Source organism: Melanostigma gelatinosum (genome assembly GCF_949748355.1).
Source record: "Melanostigma gelatinosum genome assembly, chromosome: 22".
Lineage (NCBI taxonomy): Eukaryota > Metazoa > Chordata > Actinopteri > Perciformes > Zoarcidae > Melanostigma > Melanostigma gelatinosum.
The window spans coordinates 12,651,444-12,669,443 of record NC_136655.1 but is presented as its reverse complement, the minus strand read 5'-3'; the positions used below and the strand labels follow the sequence as shown (position 1 = coordinate 12,669,443).

Genomic DNA, 18,000 nt, shown 5'->3' with positions numbered 1-18,000 from the left:
TAATGCATAAGGACGGCTCTCTTCACTTTTATAAGTTAATGTTTGTGTTATACACCACATGCTCTGAACTCTGATAGTAGATGGAACAATTACTGTGATAAAAACAAAAAGCTAAATTTGCTCTAAGATTTTACTGCTGCCTTATATAGAAATAATAAGTCCGTTGAGAAGAAAGGAGGAGAAGAGCAGGTCTTACCAGTTCACTCTTATTTTTGCCACATAGGGGTACAGAGTCCTTTTTGGCTGCACTATCCTCAGATTGGCTGGGGTCACAGGTCACACTGCCCAAGCCACTACCCGATTGGCTGGCATGCGTGACAGACGATCCTGACGGAATAGGACTGTTGTCAGAGAAGGTGGTCGCTCCGCTGCTGGTGAGCCGGTCTGTCCCTGGAAGGAAGAGTTAGTGTGTGGTCAAAGTTACACGTAGATGTAAGAAGGCGTAAACACACAGGCGGCTTAGAAATATCAAGTGATCTCATCTCCTTCATACACAGATTTGAGTTTTTCTTCCTACCTTCCATGCTGGCGGCTACTGTTTGCACCTCGGCTGCACTGTCCTGCACACTCGCCTCCTCTTCAACCAACACAGGTAGCAGACACGTGCTGGAACACGCATACAACGCACCTTTACGCAATACTTTAGCACTTGCAAAAAAACGAATCTAAACCGTAATGTCTTTTTTTACAACAGTTCTCCAAAGCTCTCCCTTAGCAGAAATCAACAAAATCGAAAGAGTAATGTGTGATAGTGACGCAGTGGGAAAACCCTGCAAGTTCAAAAGGTTTCCTGATCCAACAGTTGAGTGAATCACTCACCTGTCCGCCGCTGCTGATCCGTCTGCCGACTGGTCCCGGCTCTGGCTCTGAGATGGACAAAAGGAGGGAGGGGGTGAGAAAAAGACAGGTGGCCTTGCAGTACATTTTTTTCTGCAAGAAACGGTCAATGATTAAAAGACTTTCGTACATTCATGTAGTGTACCTGTCCCATGGCAGTGAAATGCTATCTGAGCTCGACAGTGTGTCGAAGAGAAAGATTGGACCGATTCCTTATATAATGGGTTGCTTCGTGGAGAGCCCTGCAGCTCTGCGAGTGTGTGTGTGGCTGAGAGGGGTGCTCACAGAGCACGTCAACACTGGCACAGTGCTAAGTAGTGGAGGCGGACTGCGTGCATACACAATCATGCGTGAACACACACACACACACACACACAATGGAGCAAGGTGAGCACCCGGAGCAATGCAACAGGACATTGTGTAATGAGTATGCAGAATATCGCTTGACAGCTCAAAATAGGAGAGTGCTGCCTCACCATGTCACTGCACAATCTAAGGAGACTTTAATGTCCTCCTACATCCAAAGAAACACCAGCTGCTCCTGTTGCCGCATCATAATGTCCTGCCTATAGCTAAATTCCAAAAGTTGAAATCATCCAATCCCCCAAAATGTCATTATTCTTTGCTAGATAATGAAGTGGTAATCCATAACTTTGATTTTCATTGTTGCACATTAATGTCCTAGGACAACATGTAAGGTGGCATCAGTCATGATTTATTGATGTCATCATTTATTGTGTCACGAAATAGTAAAAGTTGTCAGATTTGTTGAGTATTAGCACAGCATAACAAATTATTGAATTTTATTCAATTATGCCATCTTATGTTGAATCATTTTCATCACTATTAATAGTGAGATACTATGTTCATACTTCCTACCACCAACATAACTATGGGGAGACTTCCTATGAAAATACCTGCCATTTACAAGTAAAATTGTGTAATGGATATTTGAATATATCCAAATGATTGCTTTATAAGAAACTCGACTCAGTCTCTTGGTCGATTCAAACCAGATTCTTAATACTGATCAATCTCTCAGCAGGATGCAAACCAGACTGTGGTGAAACAGCATCACAACACAGGCGAGCCTCGGCTCCAACATGAAAACACTGCCAGCCCATCTGAGGTTGGGCATAATTACCATGACGCAATCGTATTGTATAGCCCACACGTCAAAGCAACCCATTGCAAAACACTAATTGGTCCAGACAGAGGATACAGTGATGATCTGCTGTGTCCAGGCTTTGCTAATGAGCTTTGGAACATCACTCATCTTTTTGACGAATTCTTCTGCTTTCATAGAACTGGTTGTAATCTCATTTAGCCCGTCGATGGGAACAGAAACAACCTGCTACAACATTTGTTGTTTCAGCTTCTCAAACGTTTAATAGCATTTTAACCTGATACGATTGTTAATCAAACTCAATGACTATTTAAAATTTGCACGCTGGTAAATTCAGATGTCATCTTTCAATTCAATTAAAAAATAAACTTATTTAAAAATGATTCTTCAAAGCACTTCAACATTGACACCTTAGTAAGCCATATTAAGCATTTAGTACTTGCATACTTTGCTTCCTCTGTTGCCAGATAGCCCACCCTCCTTGAGTCATAGACTTGATTCTCCTTCAATTTTTCCCATAATTTGACGTCTTTCCTTTCCCGGGGAGAGGACTCCCTCTCAACCAGCCCTCGCCCTGCCCACTGAAAGCCCCCTCACTTCAAAACACACCGACTGTCACTCAGCTAGAACACAAAGTGGCAGAGAGAAATAGAAAGACAGAGGGCGGAAAAGAGGAAGCTGGTGCTGAAAATAATAGAGGAAGTATTATTCCCCTATGCATTCAAACACTCTTCCCCCCCCCCGCTACTAACCTTAGTACGACTCATGGCTCCTGTGCTCGAGTCCGCCTTGCGCTCCCTCTCTTCTTCTCCCAAGTGGTCCTCACTGGTCGGTTGGGTGCTGACCACAGGTGAAAGGTCAAAGGTAAAGCACTACCTAATTTCTCATTCCAGATTTGTGAATTAGATACACTTTGTGATGCGACACAACTGGTAAAGTGTGAAATGGTGGAAAGCGATTGAGGAACAGCTTTCGTCTCTCTGTAGGTGGACTGTGCCTATGCAAAGCGTCGCTGCAGAAATACTAATTAGCCTGCGCACTCCTCCCACAGCGAGGAAACACCCATTTGACTAACAAATGTGGACCAAGTCATATGGAAACGACGAAACTTGAAAATGGTAAAGTCAACTGTGAGAGGATTGTGGCTAACGCCTATAAACTTCAAATCTAGCAAGGAGGGTTAGTTTATACTGCTTTGAAAGTAAGTCAGGATGTGGGTTGAGGCCCTGTGGTATTGCCCAATCCTAAAAGCACCAACTGAATAGGTGTCTGTAGATAAAGTTCCTGTTTAGGTATGATGAAGAGATGGGAATTTTCTTATAAAGAAAGGCAAGAAGAAATAAATACTGTGTGTGTGATACACAATCATTCACCTCTCAGTCTGGGTCATAGTTTCATCTCGTCCAGGGGATGTGCTGCTGGGAGGAACCATCTGGGCTGCTGTGGGAGGGGTGTTACTAAGTGTGACTGTTTGGTCCTGTTCAGCAGAGTTGCTCAGATTTTGGGTTTGACCACAGGGAGACTCTGCAGCCTCTAGAGCTTCTGTATCTGTGGAGACAAGAGAAGAATCAGTGTAAAGTATTAATACGGTGGTCAAAGCACTCCAGTAATACAGCTCAGCGTGACCTGTACGCACATTTCATTTAATTTTGTGGGAAATTAATTTACAATTTTTTTGTTTTGTTTTTACATATGGGAACATTTTTCTCCATGTAGTTCATATGGAAAGTAAAATAATCAGTAATAAGTAAACACAAAGGATCAATAACTGATATATCCAGTTAATAAAGTGTGTGTTGCAGTAATGCAGTCACTGAGTACATGATTTTACAAAGCAGTCAAGGTGTAAAAACGATGCTCATACTGTGGTGTATATTAGAGTTTGACCTTTATCTAGTGAAGTATTCTTTCCTCTAAACAAACAGCGAACGTACCAAGTGAGTCAGGAAATGACTCACTCTTTGTTGAAGTTGTAAATGCACGCAGTCGAGCGACTAGCTGACAGTCGGGGGAGGACAAAGTTAAAAGAGAAAGATAGTGTGTGAGCCAGAGAGAGAGAGCGAGCGAGCGTCTTACCGTTGTTCTCTGAGTGGAGCAGATCAGGGAGAGCATCCGCCTCTGGGTGTGTAATGCTGACAGCTTGTGAGTGGGTGCTCAATGGCATTGCTGCCTCCTGCCACGCACACACGATAAATATTTAGAAAAGGAAAGGGGTGCAAAGATCAAATAAGCAACAAACATTAACCATGAACCAAACAATCGGTCAACAGAAACAAATCTTTGTCAGATGAGAAGACATTGCATAAGGAGCAAACACATCTAAACCGCTGACAGACAGCACAAAGCATCCGTTCCATCAGTGATGGACTGTTGGAAAGACCCCCAATTAATGTCAGAAGAACTCAAATGCAACCATCACTGTACTGACTGCAGCAATGATGGAGCGTTGAAATTAGTTTTAAAAACCTGGCAGGGACTGCAAGTGAGTAGACTGCATAACATCCAAAATCATGAAGTGTGGAAAGACATCGAGATCATAGCTTCTAATGTGTAGTTCAGTGTAGAACATATTTGGAATAAAGTTCTCTTCAGATGCCAGTGCATGATCTCGTCTTTTGCCAATAACCGCAAGTCATATCGCCTTTACCCCAGAGTGACCTGAACGTTTCACTGTCATTCTATATAAGGAAGGGGAGGGCATCAGCAAAGACAAGAAGACTGCTGCCTGTGAGCAGAGGCTGTAAAGGATGATATGTGAAGAGCTATTTGGTAGGCAAATGATGGGGGGAGGAGGAAGGAGAGAGAGCGAGAGCAGAAGATTAGATTGTGGAATAAGAGAAAATAACACCTGTATAATGTGAACAACACCTGTATAATGTGATAAACATATAGCAACTTGATACTTCAGATGCGTGTAACACGTGACTGTTTAAAACCCTTTTTGATGGAGCGTTGAAGGACATTCCCATCATTCACTTTCTGGCCTCACCCCTTTAGATTTTAACTTTTTTTCCCCTACATGTTCACCAATATGAGAGTGTGTTAGAACGTAGTTTGATTCACCAGAATCAGAATCAACCATTCAGGAGACAGGGGCCATAATTCCAATAATTTGGGGGAAAATACATATGCAAATGATTTTTTTTTTTGTCTTGATACATTATAGAGTAGACACTTCTGAAGTTGTGGCCGCTATCTTTGAGCAACCTTTGTTCTTCTTGTCTCACCTCAAATATCAGTTAGATCACATAATGAAATAAATGAAAAGGATCCCAATGCTTAACAAGGGGATCTTTTACACAGACCTGAGGTCACAGGCACATGGGTCCATCAGGTCAAACTGGGCTTATCCTCATGATCACATGTAAGCCATCACAAATGAATTTGGGCATGTGGTTTACAGAGATTGAAAGAAGCTGGAAGTTACATTCAGTGTAGCTATATTATTAAAGTAATTATTTCCTTGAAACATTCACACAGGTATACAACTACAGTTAGCAACATCCCACTGGAAATGAGCCTTTGATGTTCAAGATGAACTTTACATTTATTCTGATATGCTGCTTGCAGCAATTGAAAGAAATTAGGTTTTCTAGTTCATGTTTTAAGGGATGTAAAAATATTCCATTTAATAAAATGCACGATTTCCGTAATTAATTGCTGAACTACTTCAAGACAATTGTCATCAAATTTGTGCTATTTTAAGAACATATTTAGTAAAATATTAAGGTTATTAAGGGGTTAAAGGATAATATCTTAGATAGCATCTTGCACAACACACACACACACACACACACACACACCCAGTGACAGGAAAAGGAAAAGTTACAATTCAAGTTACCTGCAAAGACTGACAGTCCACATCTGGCTCTGACTCTGTGCAGGGTGCAGGCTCTGCACGATAAGAGAGAAAGAGAAAAATGAAATATAAATAGTTACAATGAAAAGACAGAGGAGCCGGAAAAAAAAAAGAACTACACAAACAAGCTGTTCATTAAAAACCCAAACGCTTGTTCACATTATCTACAGGGGTTAATAGCCATCCAAAAGCAACCCCACCTTTTACCATAAAGGGTCAGACCGTCTATCATGCAAGGCATCGAGTTCAGGGAGGGGCAGAGAGGTTAAAATATCATGCATGGCTCAGGTGGCATTAATGAGCACATTCACATTCTCATTTTCTTTCTCTCTGCCTGCCAGCCGCTCATGCAGGCAGAGGAATTGGGGATTACTGAGCCCACATCGCGGCCTCAGAGCGGTCGTACACCTGGCCATACAAGGGCCTTGAGGAAGAGAGGCTTTCCCATACTGTGTAGACACACGCACCCCCAACCTTTATAAAACCAGGGCCACAACAACCATAGAAGGCAGGGGTCTACTGACAAGGGCCTCAGAGTGTGTGTAGCCTTACAGTGAATGAGTGTGTACTGTACTGGTGCTTCAAGGGTGGCCGAGTGCCTTGTGACTCCCATGGATTACAGGGGATCCACACACAGACACTCTCTCTCACACACAAAGACAATAACTGAGTCTGTAAGCCTTTTTCACCTATAGAGTTTATCCTGTGAAGTACTTTGTAAGTCAGTGAAACCTGAAAATTGGTGCACCAGCTGAACTTCAAGTCACAGCTTAATGTTTAACTAGTTGGTCTGAGACGAGACACTGCTGTTTGGCTTCACAATAAGACAGTAAGAAAGACTTCAATTCATAAAATACTGCTGCTCACAGTAATCAATCCCAATAATGTGTATATTTATGGCCAACATTAGCTGTGGTTTAGGCATACCTAATCCAGCGCTATATAAATGTGAATCAAATAGTACTCACACACAAGTATGGTCTCAATACTGTCACGCTAAGAAGAAGCAGGATGTATTGGTTCACATTCTTGTTCATTAGGCTAACTTATTTCTACTAGTTGGATCCGAAACAGAGTTACAAAAAGATGAAACTATATTTAGCCCATTTGGCTTGGGCTTTATGAAGTTCCAGGGGATAATTCTGGTGTATACCGGATTTTTAAAAAGGCTCAAGGAAGAATGCTCAGTTCCCAACTTTTCCTGAGACAGCTTTTGAAGATTTTATGTCAATTCATATTATTCAATAATAGTTACTTATCATTTAAAACAGAGATGTTGGCTGGTGGTCATTATGTCCCCCTTCCTGTTCCCACTCACCTCGACCCCCTCCTGTTGATCCATGCCCAGGCTGGGCCTCCCCAGAGAGGGCAGACAGAGGGGTGGACGTGCCCCTAACCACCACCGTCCACTTCTCCTCCACGTCCTCACCTCTTTCCGCTCGCCCGCCCTGTTCTTTGCCATTCCTCTCTGCTAACTCGTTCTTCAGGAAGTCTTGAAGGGCAAACTCCTCATCCCAGTCCAAGTCATCTCCAGGCTAAGAAAAGAAAAGAAAAGAGAAAGACGAGGTCTCAATAAAAAGAGTGCAATGGTGAGATGCACAAGAAACTGGCAAATCCTGATTGCAACGAGTTCCACTGTGGCAAAAAATTCTCTTTGCTTCTTAAAACTGTTCTTTTTGTTGATTAACAAATCCAGGAGACTGTTCTTCTCTGAATCAGGGCTGTACTGTGTACATGACTTCAAAGTAAGAGCTGCATTGTTTTATTTTTCAAAGCACAACTTGGTTTACTGTATGCAAATCCCTCCACCTCAGCAGCAAACTCATCGTGTTTTGCAGTAAAAACACCGGTGCTGTAATGGAAATGTTCAAGCGAGGAGCAGTGCGAGGAGCAGTGCGTAGGTGTGTGGTCACATCTAAAGTGTGCGCGTGTGTGTGGGTACACATGTCCTCTTCAGCCGCCAGCTCGACTCTCCTCCAGCAGATACTCCATCTGTCTGAATGCAGTACGAGCAGTCACTGCTCTCCAAGCACACACTCCAATATTAATAAAGACAAAACACACGTGTAAATGATTAGATGTGACTAAATTCCAAACCCATTATGACCCCTCATGCCAGTGATTATTCGGTCACAGTGTCGGTCAAACTTGCTTACCTATGTATGTACAATGTATAGTGACTTCGGGTTAAGATTAAAATATTACTTCTGAGCATAGTGAAAGCAAGGGGCTGCTGCTGTGTATCACATATAGGTCAATAGATAGAAGCCCCATGGTCTAGCCCGCCCATCCTCCCCTCCTCTCTGACCTCTTCCTCTGGTGCAGGTGTCTGGCATGAGACCTCTCTGCTGTCCTGAGGAGTCTTCAGCTGCTCCAGCTCCTCACACAGCTGCCGCTTCTGGTTCTCCTGCTCCTGCACCCTGCGTGCACCAATACAAAGATCCGGTTAACTAAAAACAGCTGAGGGATTGTTCATTTTTTTTTTTTCAAGAGAAAATATGGAAGAAAATCAAAGCTCTCTTAATGTTCCAGAGAGCTAGAAAAACACAGTACAGTGGACATACTGTACCCAATCCGCAGGCCCATGCAGTGTCCCATTCTGTTGCCCAGGGTGACCAGTGGCAGTTCTCCGACTGGCCGAGTAACAGTTTCTTCACTTCAGTTTTGTAGATCCAGTCCGACCCTCTAATCTCAGACTACACCGGATCTCAAATGTGTCCTACAACAAAACCCTGATCCTAGCACCGTCTTGTAGGCGCCCAAATAAGCCCAAATACTCCAAAGCAGGAGGTAGACCTCTTCCTACAACTAGCCCTCTTCAGTTTTCTTTTCGCCAAACAATATGAACGTTCCCGAGTTCACCCTGGTAACTAAACACCTGTAAATCCAACATGGACAGCCTGACCAGTTCTCCTTCTCTGGTCGTGTACTGTACCACTCTAGCTCTGTTATATATCTGAAGGGGATGGCCGTCTCCATGAACACACGTACAAAACAGACACACACACACACACAGCTCAAGGCAAACCCATCACAGAGTCAGAGTGAAGTCCAGAGTTGGCACAGACTCAGACCTAGGGAGGCGGGCCCGTCGGGGTCATTGAGGTCAGGATGATTGACAGGTCTTTTTCCCACTCAGCACAACTGACTGGCCAACTGAGACAGAGCACTGGAGAGCAGAGACACCCACATTTGCAGGGGTCTGACAGTAATGAGCGTGTGGTGGTATTTATGTGGAGTTTTAGTTCATTTTAGGAATATGGACTTCTGATTTGCAGATCTACTCAAATAGCAGAAAAAAAACAAAAATCTAATCAGCTGCATAAAATCCTCTAGTTCTGCTAAGTAAATTATTTTTAATTCTGATCCTGGAAGCGCCACAAGCACTCCTACAAGCTTACAGAAACAGCTATTGGCTTGTTTGAACTAGGATGGTCAGCTCGGCTAACCACCTGAACTTGATCGCTCATTACGCCTCGACTGCATTTTTATTCAGTTCATAATTACACTGCTAGATTTAATCAGCTTCAAGCCGTCTTACTTATTCTGAAGTCATCTTTTGTGGCGCCAGTATTACCTTACTTAGCCAGAAAATGAAGTCTTTAGCTCTGCCCTCTGGGGTTTGATTCAACCAATGAGATCACGACTGCACAAGAGCAGCAACTCCTCAAAGAAATAGTTTCCTACCTTATCGTCAAGTTGTCTTTAATTAGCCAGCACAAACGTCACTGCCGACCGGCTCTCTTGTGCCGTCCTCTGCTCGCATACCAAATCTTCAAACACTCGCTTCAGCAGTCACACATTTCTGAACGTCCACTTATTTTAACTTCCACAGAGAGCAGACGACAAAGCCTTTCTCACCTGACTGAAAGGTGCAGGATCTCGGTGCGGGACCTCCTCATGTTACTGGCCATTTTGATCAGCTCCTTCTCCAGGGAGTCTGTGTACTGAGCCAGCTGGTCTAGGCTGAGGGCCCAGTTGGCCGTTCTCGCGTCCAGCTCGGCGTGCACCGTCTGTGGGAGGACAAGGCCGAGGGTCAGCCGCACGGCCTGAATAGCTAGGTGTGTTTAACACCTCCAGAAAAGTTCTGACACCTAACTGTAACAAAATGTTTCCATGTCAGCCGGCGCACCAAAGAAACAGAACGACTGGTACAGCTCTGCTCCACGAATGGTTTCTGTCTCATTTGCTATGTTTTCTGCACGTACTGTGGCTAATGAATGCAGAGTGGCAACAGTGCGGGAGGAGGGGGGGAGAGGGAGATGGAGAGATACAGAAAGTTGCAGTGAGGGAGGAGGGGGTTGTGTTCATGGTACAACACACCGACTAAACACCGCTTGGACGGGGCCTGTTGGAGTTATATAAGTGAGTTCTCTAGAGAAGAGAGATGGTGAGTGGGAAGGAGAGAACGAGCAGCGATAGATATAAAGAAAAATAATTCAAAAGGGAGAGGAAGATAGAGATCACAATACATCATTTCATGACTCGTATATTTAAAAAAAAAGCTCAAACCACCCTTTTCAGCCTGAAATTCACCCATAAGCATATGCAAACATTATATATCGCTCACAGGCACTAACTGCAGTACTCTGAAGCCGCAACTTCTCTGAAGCTTGCATAAAGCTTAAGAGAACCTGTCAGGCAGGTCTGTGAAAGTGGATCTGACCTGGAGACTGGTGACTGTGTTGCCTGCTGGCTGAGCGCGGTCTTCCAGCAAGCCTTTGGCTGTAGACAAGACAGAGCTGGTTTCTTCTGTGAAAACCTTTTTCTAAGAGACATAAAGAGGAAGCATGTTGTGTAAAAGAAATACTTCAAGATGGAAAGTCAAGAATTCAAAATGTCTCATGCTACAGGTTTACATGCATTCATAAACCTGTGGCATCATACTATTCTAATTGTTCTAATCTCATATGAGAGTCTAGGCAATCTTAAAATGGTAGAAATTGAATTTAATTAAAACTTCAAGATGAGTCACCTTTTAATTGTCACTTGATGGCATTCCAATCCAAGTCTTAAAGTTCCACACTATGCTACAAGACAATTTTACACTACAAAACAAATAGATGCCTAACTTAGTCACACATACCAGTGAACTTATGAGGGTCTTGAACTCCACAGCCATGCGTTCAGGGTTGGGTCCCTGCAGCATCAGCAACACTTCCCTGTCCAGCGTCTCATCCAACAAGGAGACGAAGCTCATAGTAGACATATGATCAACTACATGGGGAGCCTGCAAGAGATATTAACATGAACAAACAAAAAAGGGAATTAAAACACATGCCAACCCAATTATTACAGAGAGGCTGGACTGTGCAAAGGACACAGCGTGTGCAGAACTGCAACTCATGTTTGGACAGTGCTTTGTATTGTGTGGAATATGTAAGAAGCCTGTAGGCATAGAACTTCTCAGAACTGAGGAGGCAATATATACTGAGATTATAGAACATTGTAAAACTAGCCGGGTCTGTTAAAGCGGATGGACAGTGTGGATTATGTGTCCATGTCGGGTGCATTGGAGTTTATAAATGCATCAGTTTCGCTGCTACTAGGAAGTTGACAAAGAGATGCAGCAGCCGTGAATTCTGTGTCAGGAATGAGAATGAACCAGTGCGTGCAGAGCAAAGAGAATTCATGTCAGAATTAAATAGGGGTGGGAATCACCAGAGATCCGCGATACAATATTATCGCGATACAGCGATATTATCGCGATACTGCGATATTCTGAGTATTGCGATAACATAGGCCTATATTGCAATTTATTACTTTTTCAACTTCAAATTATGTCCCCAAAGGAAAACTGTGTCAACATGTTTTATCTAATAAGATAAAGTCTCCAGTCTGTTCATCTCACTTCAATCATTTTTATTGCAGTAAAATAGGCTCGTCAAGCAGACAGACTGACCAACAATGTCATCAATATTGCATGAACCTGACAAACTGAACGGTTTGTATTACTACTAGTGGTGTCACGGATCACCCCTCACGGTTCGGATCAATCGAGTATTCTTTTTCTTTACAGCGTAATCATCATAGTGTGTAATAAAGTTCTACGCTGCTGTTCTTTTTCAAGTAACAAGTCCCCGAATATCAATGCAGAGTGTCAGTGAACAGATATAAAGTAGTAGTGTGTTCACGTGACCGGAGCAGCTTAGAAGCATTTAACGGTGAAGTCATGGCGAGCGGAGGAACGCCAGAAGCCGCGGCGTCATTTAAATCGCAAGTTTGGGAACATTTTGCGAACATTTTGCGATCAGATCGCACTCACTGCTCCACTCCCTGTCATGCTGCCTGCAGGCATTGACTGCAAGGGGGCGGGGCTACCCAGCGCGCTCACAGCAACAGGCAGCGCGTGCACTCACAGCAGGTGATCGCAGGGGAGACATGCAGGAGCTTTTACCGACTGTCCTCGGGTTGCTGGAAAACAAGATGCTGGAAGTGCTTTGGCTATATTGCAGACAGTGAAGGAAAGCCCACTGACCTACAGAGACCCGTCTGCAAAACGTGTTTCAAAGCCACAGACCAAGTGAGGAAACTCGTCCAACACGGCAAAGCACCTTTCAGACAGACGCCCCCAACTCTTCAAGGAGTTCAAAGAACGACGGGTAAGCAAATGTGATTATAAACATGAACACCTCCAAGCTCACCTATATACAGCTAACACGAGGAGCCTTAGCCTAGTTTGACAACAAGCCTATATGATCATGAGGTCACAATGCACACAAACGTGTACTAAATGAAACACAATTCATGCAAAATGGCTCCATGCTGGTGGATCTTGAGCTAATTATTTATATTTAAGGAAAAATAATTATTCCATGAATTAAGATAAATATAAAGTGAAAACATCAAACTCACTATGCAAGTAAATGAAGCATTGTTTACCCACCCACTCCCACAGACAGTCAGACAGATGCCAGCAGAGTCAGCAGCAATCATGGCACCTCGTAGTTTTCATTAATATCTTGCTGGAGGCTAATGCTAATGTTAATGCAATTTGTTAAGTGTTCAAAAAGCTGGGCAGGAACAAGCTGGTAAAAAAGGGAACCGTACAGATGTTTTATTTATTACTAGTATAGATAAATATACCAGTATCGCATCGTATTTGTGGTATTTTATCGAATTCTGGCATCGTATCGCATCAAAGTCATAATTTTGGTATCGTGACAACCCTACCCCAGATAATGGAGATATTCTCATCTTTTTGAAAATAATGTCACAGTAATGTAACATTGTGTATTTGAATGACATAACCTGACAGGAAGTAAACAGACCCAAGGTGTTGCCGAGCAGTTCAGTGTAAACAGTGGAAGCTAGCTCACTGGCTGTTTCTTTCTTTCAATATTGATCAAAGGACGAGGATATCAACATAACTCATGTTGCACTTAAACTAACAGAATTCTTGAATGTATTATTTTTATTTATTTCATTTTGTTTTGTTTCAAATTGGACATCTTCAATATTTTTGTTTTCATGTAAGACTATAGCCCAAAGTTCTTTGCTTTAAGTGTTCTTGAGGTTCTTTAATTAATAAATGGAAAGCAAAGTTATATTTGTCTACTCCCCTTTTCTTTGTTGATCCGAAAAATGATCTGAACCGTGACTCCTGAACCGTGATCCGAACCGTGAGGTTTGTGAGCCGTTACACCCCTAATTACTACATAGTCCAACTTAACTGAATGCAAACGTGTGGAGTCAGTATATGAACTATAACTTATATAAGTAGGATATAAGAGTTATATAACTCAGTATAACTTGTGATGCGTGGACGTCGAAGGCAGAGAGACAGTGATGCGCTGCACTCTCCCCATGAGCCGGCTACTGTTGGCAGATTTAACCCAGATGTCTTTGTTTTGACCAACTTCCTACCAATCACGCTGACCCGGGACCTTTGCTGACCTCACCAGAAAACAACTCAGCACCATCTAGTGGACTGAAAAAGTAATTTATTTGATTTTTCTAGTAATTTTTAATTGAAAAAAAAAATAATTGTTTATATAATAAAAGATCGATACTTGGCGTCCGTGTATCGATACAATATCGCCACGCAAAATATCGCGATACTATGCTGTATCGATTTTTTCCCCCCACCCCTAGAATTAAAGAAGATGGAACGTTTTATAAGAGATGTGGGAATGAGAGCAAGCTGGAGAAACAATTAAATTAGAGCTCATAAAAGAAAAGGCGGTGTAATGGGAGTGCTGCTGACCTCCAGTGGTGACTGTGCCAGAGCCAATTCTGTCTGTAGGGATCCTGAGCTGCTCTGGTTCAACCTGTAAGCCAGCGACAGGCCAGCCCTGTGAGAGAGGAGCAGAGGTTACGGGCGAACAAGTTATCAACAAAGACATTCATTAGAAAAGGTGGTAATGCACTATTGTGTCCCAAAGTTTCAGACCAAAACATAGTTGATTTAAAAGACACCGTTTGAGGATCGAGGGTTTCTCTTTTTCTATAAATTCAAAGTTTGAAAAATTGAAGATGGCGAATCTCTACTTGACTCACCCAGGCAGGCCCGGGTGCATCATCTGCATCTGGTTCTCCAGCTTGCTCTTGTCTGCCCTCAGAAGCTGGAATCAACAACAGAGACACCAACATGACTGAGTCCATCCCATTAGTTATTTAGAAGTCATCCCAGTTCCCTACCCTTTCTCCAGAACAACACATCTGTGGACTACAGGTCCGGTGTGTGGTAGGTCAGCAGTTGTTTTATCCCCACAGTTGGTCTCCACAACCAAAATGCCAATGACACACAAGCTGATAATTGTACTACTGTACTACTACTACTGTACTACTACTGTACTACTGTACTACTTTAATTGTTTTAAAATCTCCTTTTCTTTTGCCTTACGTTTTGATGCTTTTAATGGTTTTATGTGAAGCACTTTGAATTACCTTGTTGTTGAAATGTGCTATACAAATAAACTTGCCTTGCCTTGCCTTGCCTTACTGGTACACACACACACACACACACACACAGTGGACGCAGGAGAGAATTGTCTGTTTGGTAAAAGTGCCGACATGGTAAAATTTACATTTTACCTGTATTGAATTTAAATATCACATTTAGCTTTAAACTTTCCCCCAATATTTCTAATCCTATTTAAGTGTTTTCCCCCCCTGATTTACAGTTAAAACATCTATATGCCTCTTTTTTCAAATGGGATTTAACACGAGGATTAATCATTGCTGAACAAAGCAAATCAGAGAATCACTGCCTGATGTTCTGCAAACTCATTTCAGCTGAGCAGTGCTGGAAGTTGACCACATGGTTCACAAGCAGCACATGAAACAGCTGCATTGGAATGAGGCAGAAGGAGATCAGGAACAAGTAAAAGCAGGAAGAGAGCATCTATGAGAAGCTAGCGGGGGGTTGCTGATGCGTAGAAATAATGACATGAAGTTCAACCCACTGACCTCTGTGATGGAGGAGTATTCCTCCACTGTTGACTTCAGCTCATTTATCTGTCTGTACTTCTGTAACAGAAAGTAAACATCAGTTTGAGAGAAACAGAAAACGGGACAAGAATCTGTTAATCATCCAGAAATTAAGTATTTTCTTTTAACTTAACAGCAACATAATTGGTAGCTGAAGCGAATACGATTTTACAGGGTTTCGCACTGAGCCAGTGTTTTGCTGAATGCACTCAAGGAATGTTATGCATAGTGAAATGACCACAAGTAGTTTTACAGTAAAATGGATACTTAAAACATAAGGCACTGACCTCGTGTATCACAGCTTCCTTTTCACCAACGACAGCATCAAAAGAGTGAATTTGCACCTGAGGACAGCGAAAGGGAAGTTACAGAAAGCACTGTACAACCGTAGCATGGTCAGCACAGTGATTCTAATGTACCTGAGACAGCTCAATGTGAGGAAGGAAAACAGATACATACTCAAAAATGCCGGAGGGCGAGAAAGAATAAGATTAAGAGAATGACACTGTGAATGAAGGAGAATAGGAGAACGAAGAGGCAGAGCAGAGATGTAATAATGCAAATTAAATTCGAACTATAGTAACGGTACCTGAAGATCAGTGTTCATGTCACACAGCTCTGTTAACCTCCTCCCAAGCTCGTCTGTCTCCATGGTGACCTTGAAGTTCTGGAGAGCCATCAGAGGAGAGTTAGGGCAGCCGGTCACATCCTTTATGTATGAACTTGTAACAATAGACTAATCTAGCTACTGTATGAATGGACGAGCACTACTGACTCCCTGTGAAGTCAGTTCATTGATTGTATTGTCAACTCTGACACGAGTACCTCTTCCTGAAGACACGCGATCTTGGCAATAAGACCCTGGTTCTCTCTCTCCTGCAAAGAAAGAAAAATCACCGATAGCAACTGTGGAAATGCATGCTCAGTCATACATGTTCTGCTCCATTACATTCCGACAGCTTGACGTGTACGTTACTGTGCCTACGACACCAGGCCTTGTTCAAAGCTTGCATCAGTTTTCTAAGGATGCCGAACATTTTCTAAATTGTATGTGTATGACGTATATTAAACATTCTGTATGGCTGACATGGCTCCATTTCCCTGCTTTGAAAGGACAAGCATCTTCATTTTTTTATCCAAACGGAGTTCACAATCATTTTGGTTTGCAATGCTGTACAATACATTTCAGCTGCAACTGTCTAAAAAGGGAAGAACCCCTTGTAACAACAGACTCAAGCGTTCTGTATGCACTGAAGCATGCAAGAAGAACGCATTTCACAGATCCTCTTTGTGCCGCCGGAGTTTGACTTACCACATGTTTGCAGTGTGCCGAGGCACGAGCTCTGTCTTCCTCCGTGCAGCTCAGAGTGGCCTTCATGTCCTCCACCTCCTCCTTCAGCATCTTCTCCTTCTGGGCCAGCTGCTGGTTACTGTGCGAGAGGACACACCGATGGAAGTCAGCAAACCACAGAGTGCTGCACTGGATCGGTGCTGTGTATTTGCATGCAAGTGCTTCTTACACCCTGGCCTGATTGCGTAGCTCCTCATTCTCCTCTGCCAGCTTCTGGTTGCAGTCCTCCATGCCCTCCACCACCTGCTTCAGCTTCTTAACCTCCTCCTGGAGCTTTTGGTTGCTCATCTGAAGGTCAGCAACACAATACACCAGCTCTGAGGTCTCACTGAGGGGAGATAGAAACACACAGGAAAGGGTGAAATTGGGCCTCCAAGTGCCACCTTCTCTCATACGTTTGGCTTGAAACAAACTTTCAGACAATGTCTTCCTCCGACTAAACAAATGTAGTGTGGGCTACTTTTTACACGACTTTAAACAGCTGGGAATCATACAGCAGCGAGATCGATGAAGTAATTTGCAACAATAAAACAATACTGCATCTTACACTATTGAGCCTATCAGTATCTCCGCAGGGAAAATTCACACATTCAATATATTATTAATAACTTGGGCTGTGTGTCCACATAGCATTTTTCCCACTGCAGCCAAAACTATTTTATTGCTTGCTGTACACAAAAGGGATGCACGCACCTGTATTGATGGACAAAAAAACCACTCTAACCCAATCCCCAACCTCATTGGACAAGGGCTCCCTTGCCCAATGAGGTTGGACAACGAGGTTGGACAACATGGACACACCCACTAATTCACACCCACCCACATCACTTACAATTCCACTCTGGATGCCTCCCCTCCAAAGCCCTCCAAGCTTCCTGAGGTCATATTGAGCAGGATGGACCTCTTGGCTAAAACACAAATATCCAGAGCGCACACAAATCAAAATCAGATGCAACACAAGGAAATGAAAAGCAAAGATATTTGTAATTATCAACCACACTCACCACACAGGCTGTCCCTGAGTTTGACCGAGTCCTGAGTGATGTCATCTGGTGTCTCTTCCCTGAGATACAAAGACATCCAACATCAAATTAAAGTATTTACACAATATTTTCTAAGACTTGACAGTCATGCACGATGCCGTTTCTTTTAGACCCCTAAAACCATTTTGAAATGATTTGTTGAGCTCTTTTTTTGGTACCTGGAACTAAAAGAAACAAACATTCAGCTCTCTGCTCAGTCAAACAAAAAGAGCTTGCAGGCTGGAGCACAGCCCCTGCTCATTTGACAGTTATACTAGCGTGTGGTCAGCAACTACTATTTTTAAGCATGTTAATTCATCCACAGTGGATGCAGGGAGCCTCTGGTCTCGTCAGTAACAAGATGAAGTCTATG

At 43.0% G+C, this 18,000-nt stretch overlaps 1 protein-coding gene across 1 annotated transcript in view; it reads right to left on the bottom strand.

The window, feature by feature from the left end:
- Positions 1-18,000, bottom strand: part of lrmp (lymphoid-restricted membrane protein) — a gene marked incomplete at its 5' end in the record, with an annotated part of 28,177 nt that overhangs the window by 7,234 nt on the left and 2,943 nt on the right. The window contains 22 exons of the mRNA XM_079294891.1: positions 197-390; positions 518-606; positions 820-866; positions 2,716-2,803; positions 3,337-3,511; positions 4,040-4,136; positions 5,805-5,857; positions 7,141-7,357; positions 8,131-8,242; positions 9,684-9,835; positions 10,489-10,590; positions 10,909-11,052; positions 14,029-14,116; positions 14,322-14,386; positions 15,234-15,293; positions 15,542-15,598; positions 15,844-15,921; positions 16,080-16,130; positions 16,567-16,684; positions 16,775-16,933; positions 17,438-17,513; positions 17,610-17,668. Coding sequence (XP_079151017.1) covers positions 197-390; positions 518-606; positions 820-866; positions 2,716-2,803; positions 3,337-3,511; positions 4,040-4,136; positions 5,805-5,857; positions 7,141-7,357; positions 8,131-8,242; positions 9,684-9,835; positions 10,489-10,590; positions 10,909-11,052; positions 14,029-14,116; positions 14,322-14,386; positions 15,234-15,293; positions 15,542-15,598; positions 15,844-15,921; positions 16,080-16,130; positions 16,567-16,684; positions 16,775-16,933; positions 17,438-17,513; positions 17,610-17,668 — 2,281 coding nt within the window. The remainder of the gene's footprint in view (positions 1-196; positions 391-517; positions 607-819; positions 867-2,715; positions 2,804-3,336; positions 3,512-4,039; positions 4,137-5,804; positions 5,858-7,140; positions 7,358-8,130; positions 8,243-9,683; positions 9,836-10,488; positions 10,591-10,908; positions 11,053-14,028; positions 14,117-14,321; positions 14,387-15,233; positions 15,294-15,541; positions 15,599-15,843; positions 15,922-16,079; positions 16,131-16,566; positions 16,685-16,774; positions 16,934-17,437; positions 17,514-17,609; positions 17,669-18,000) is intronic.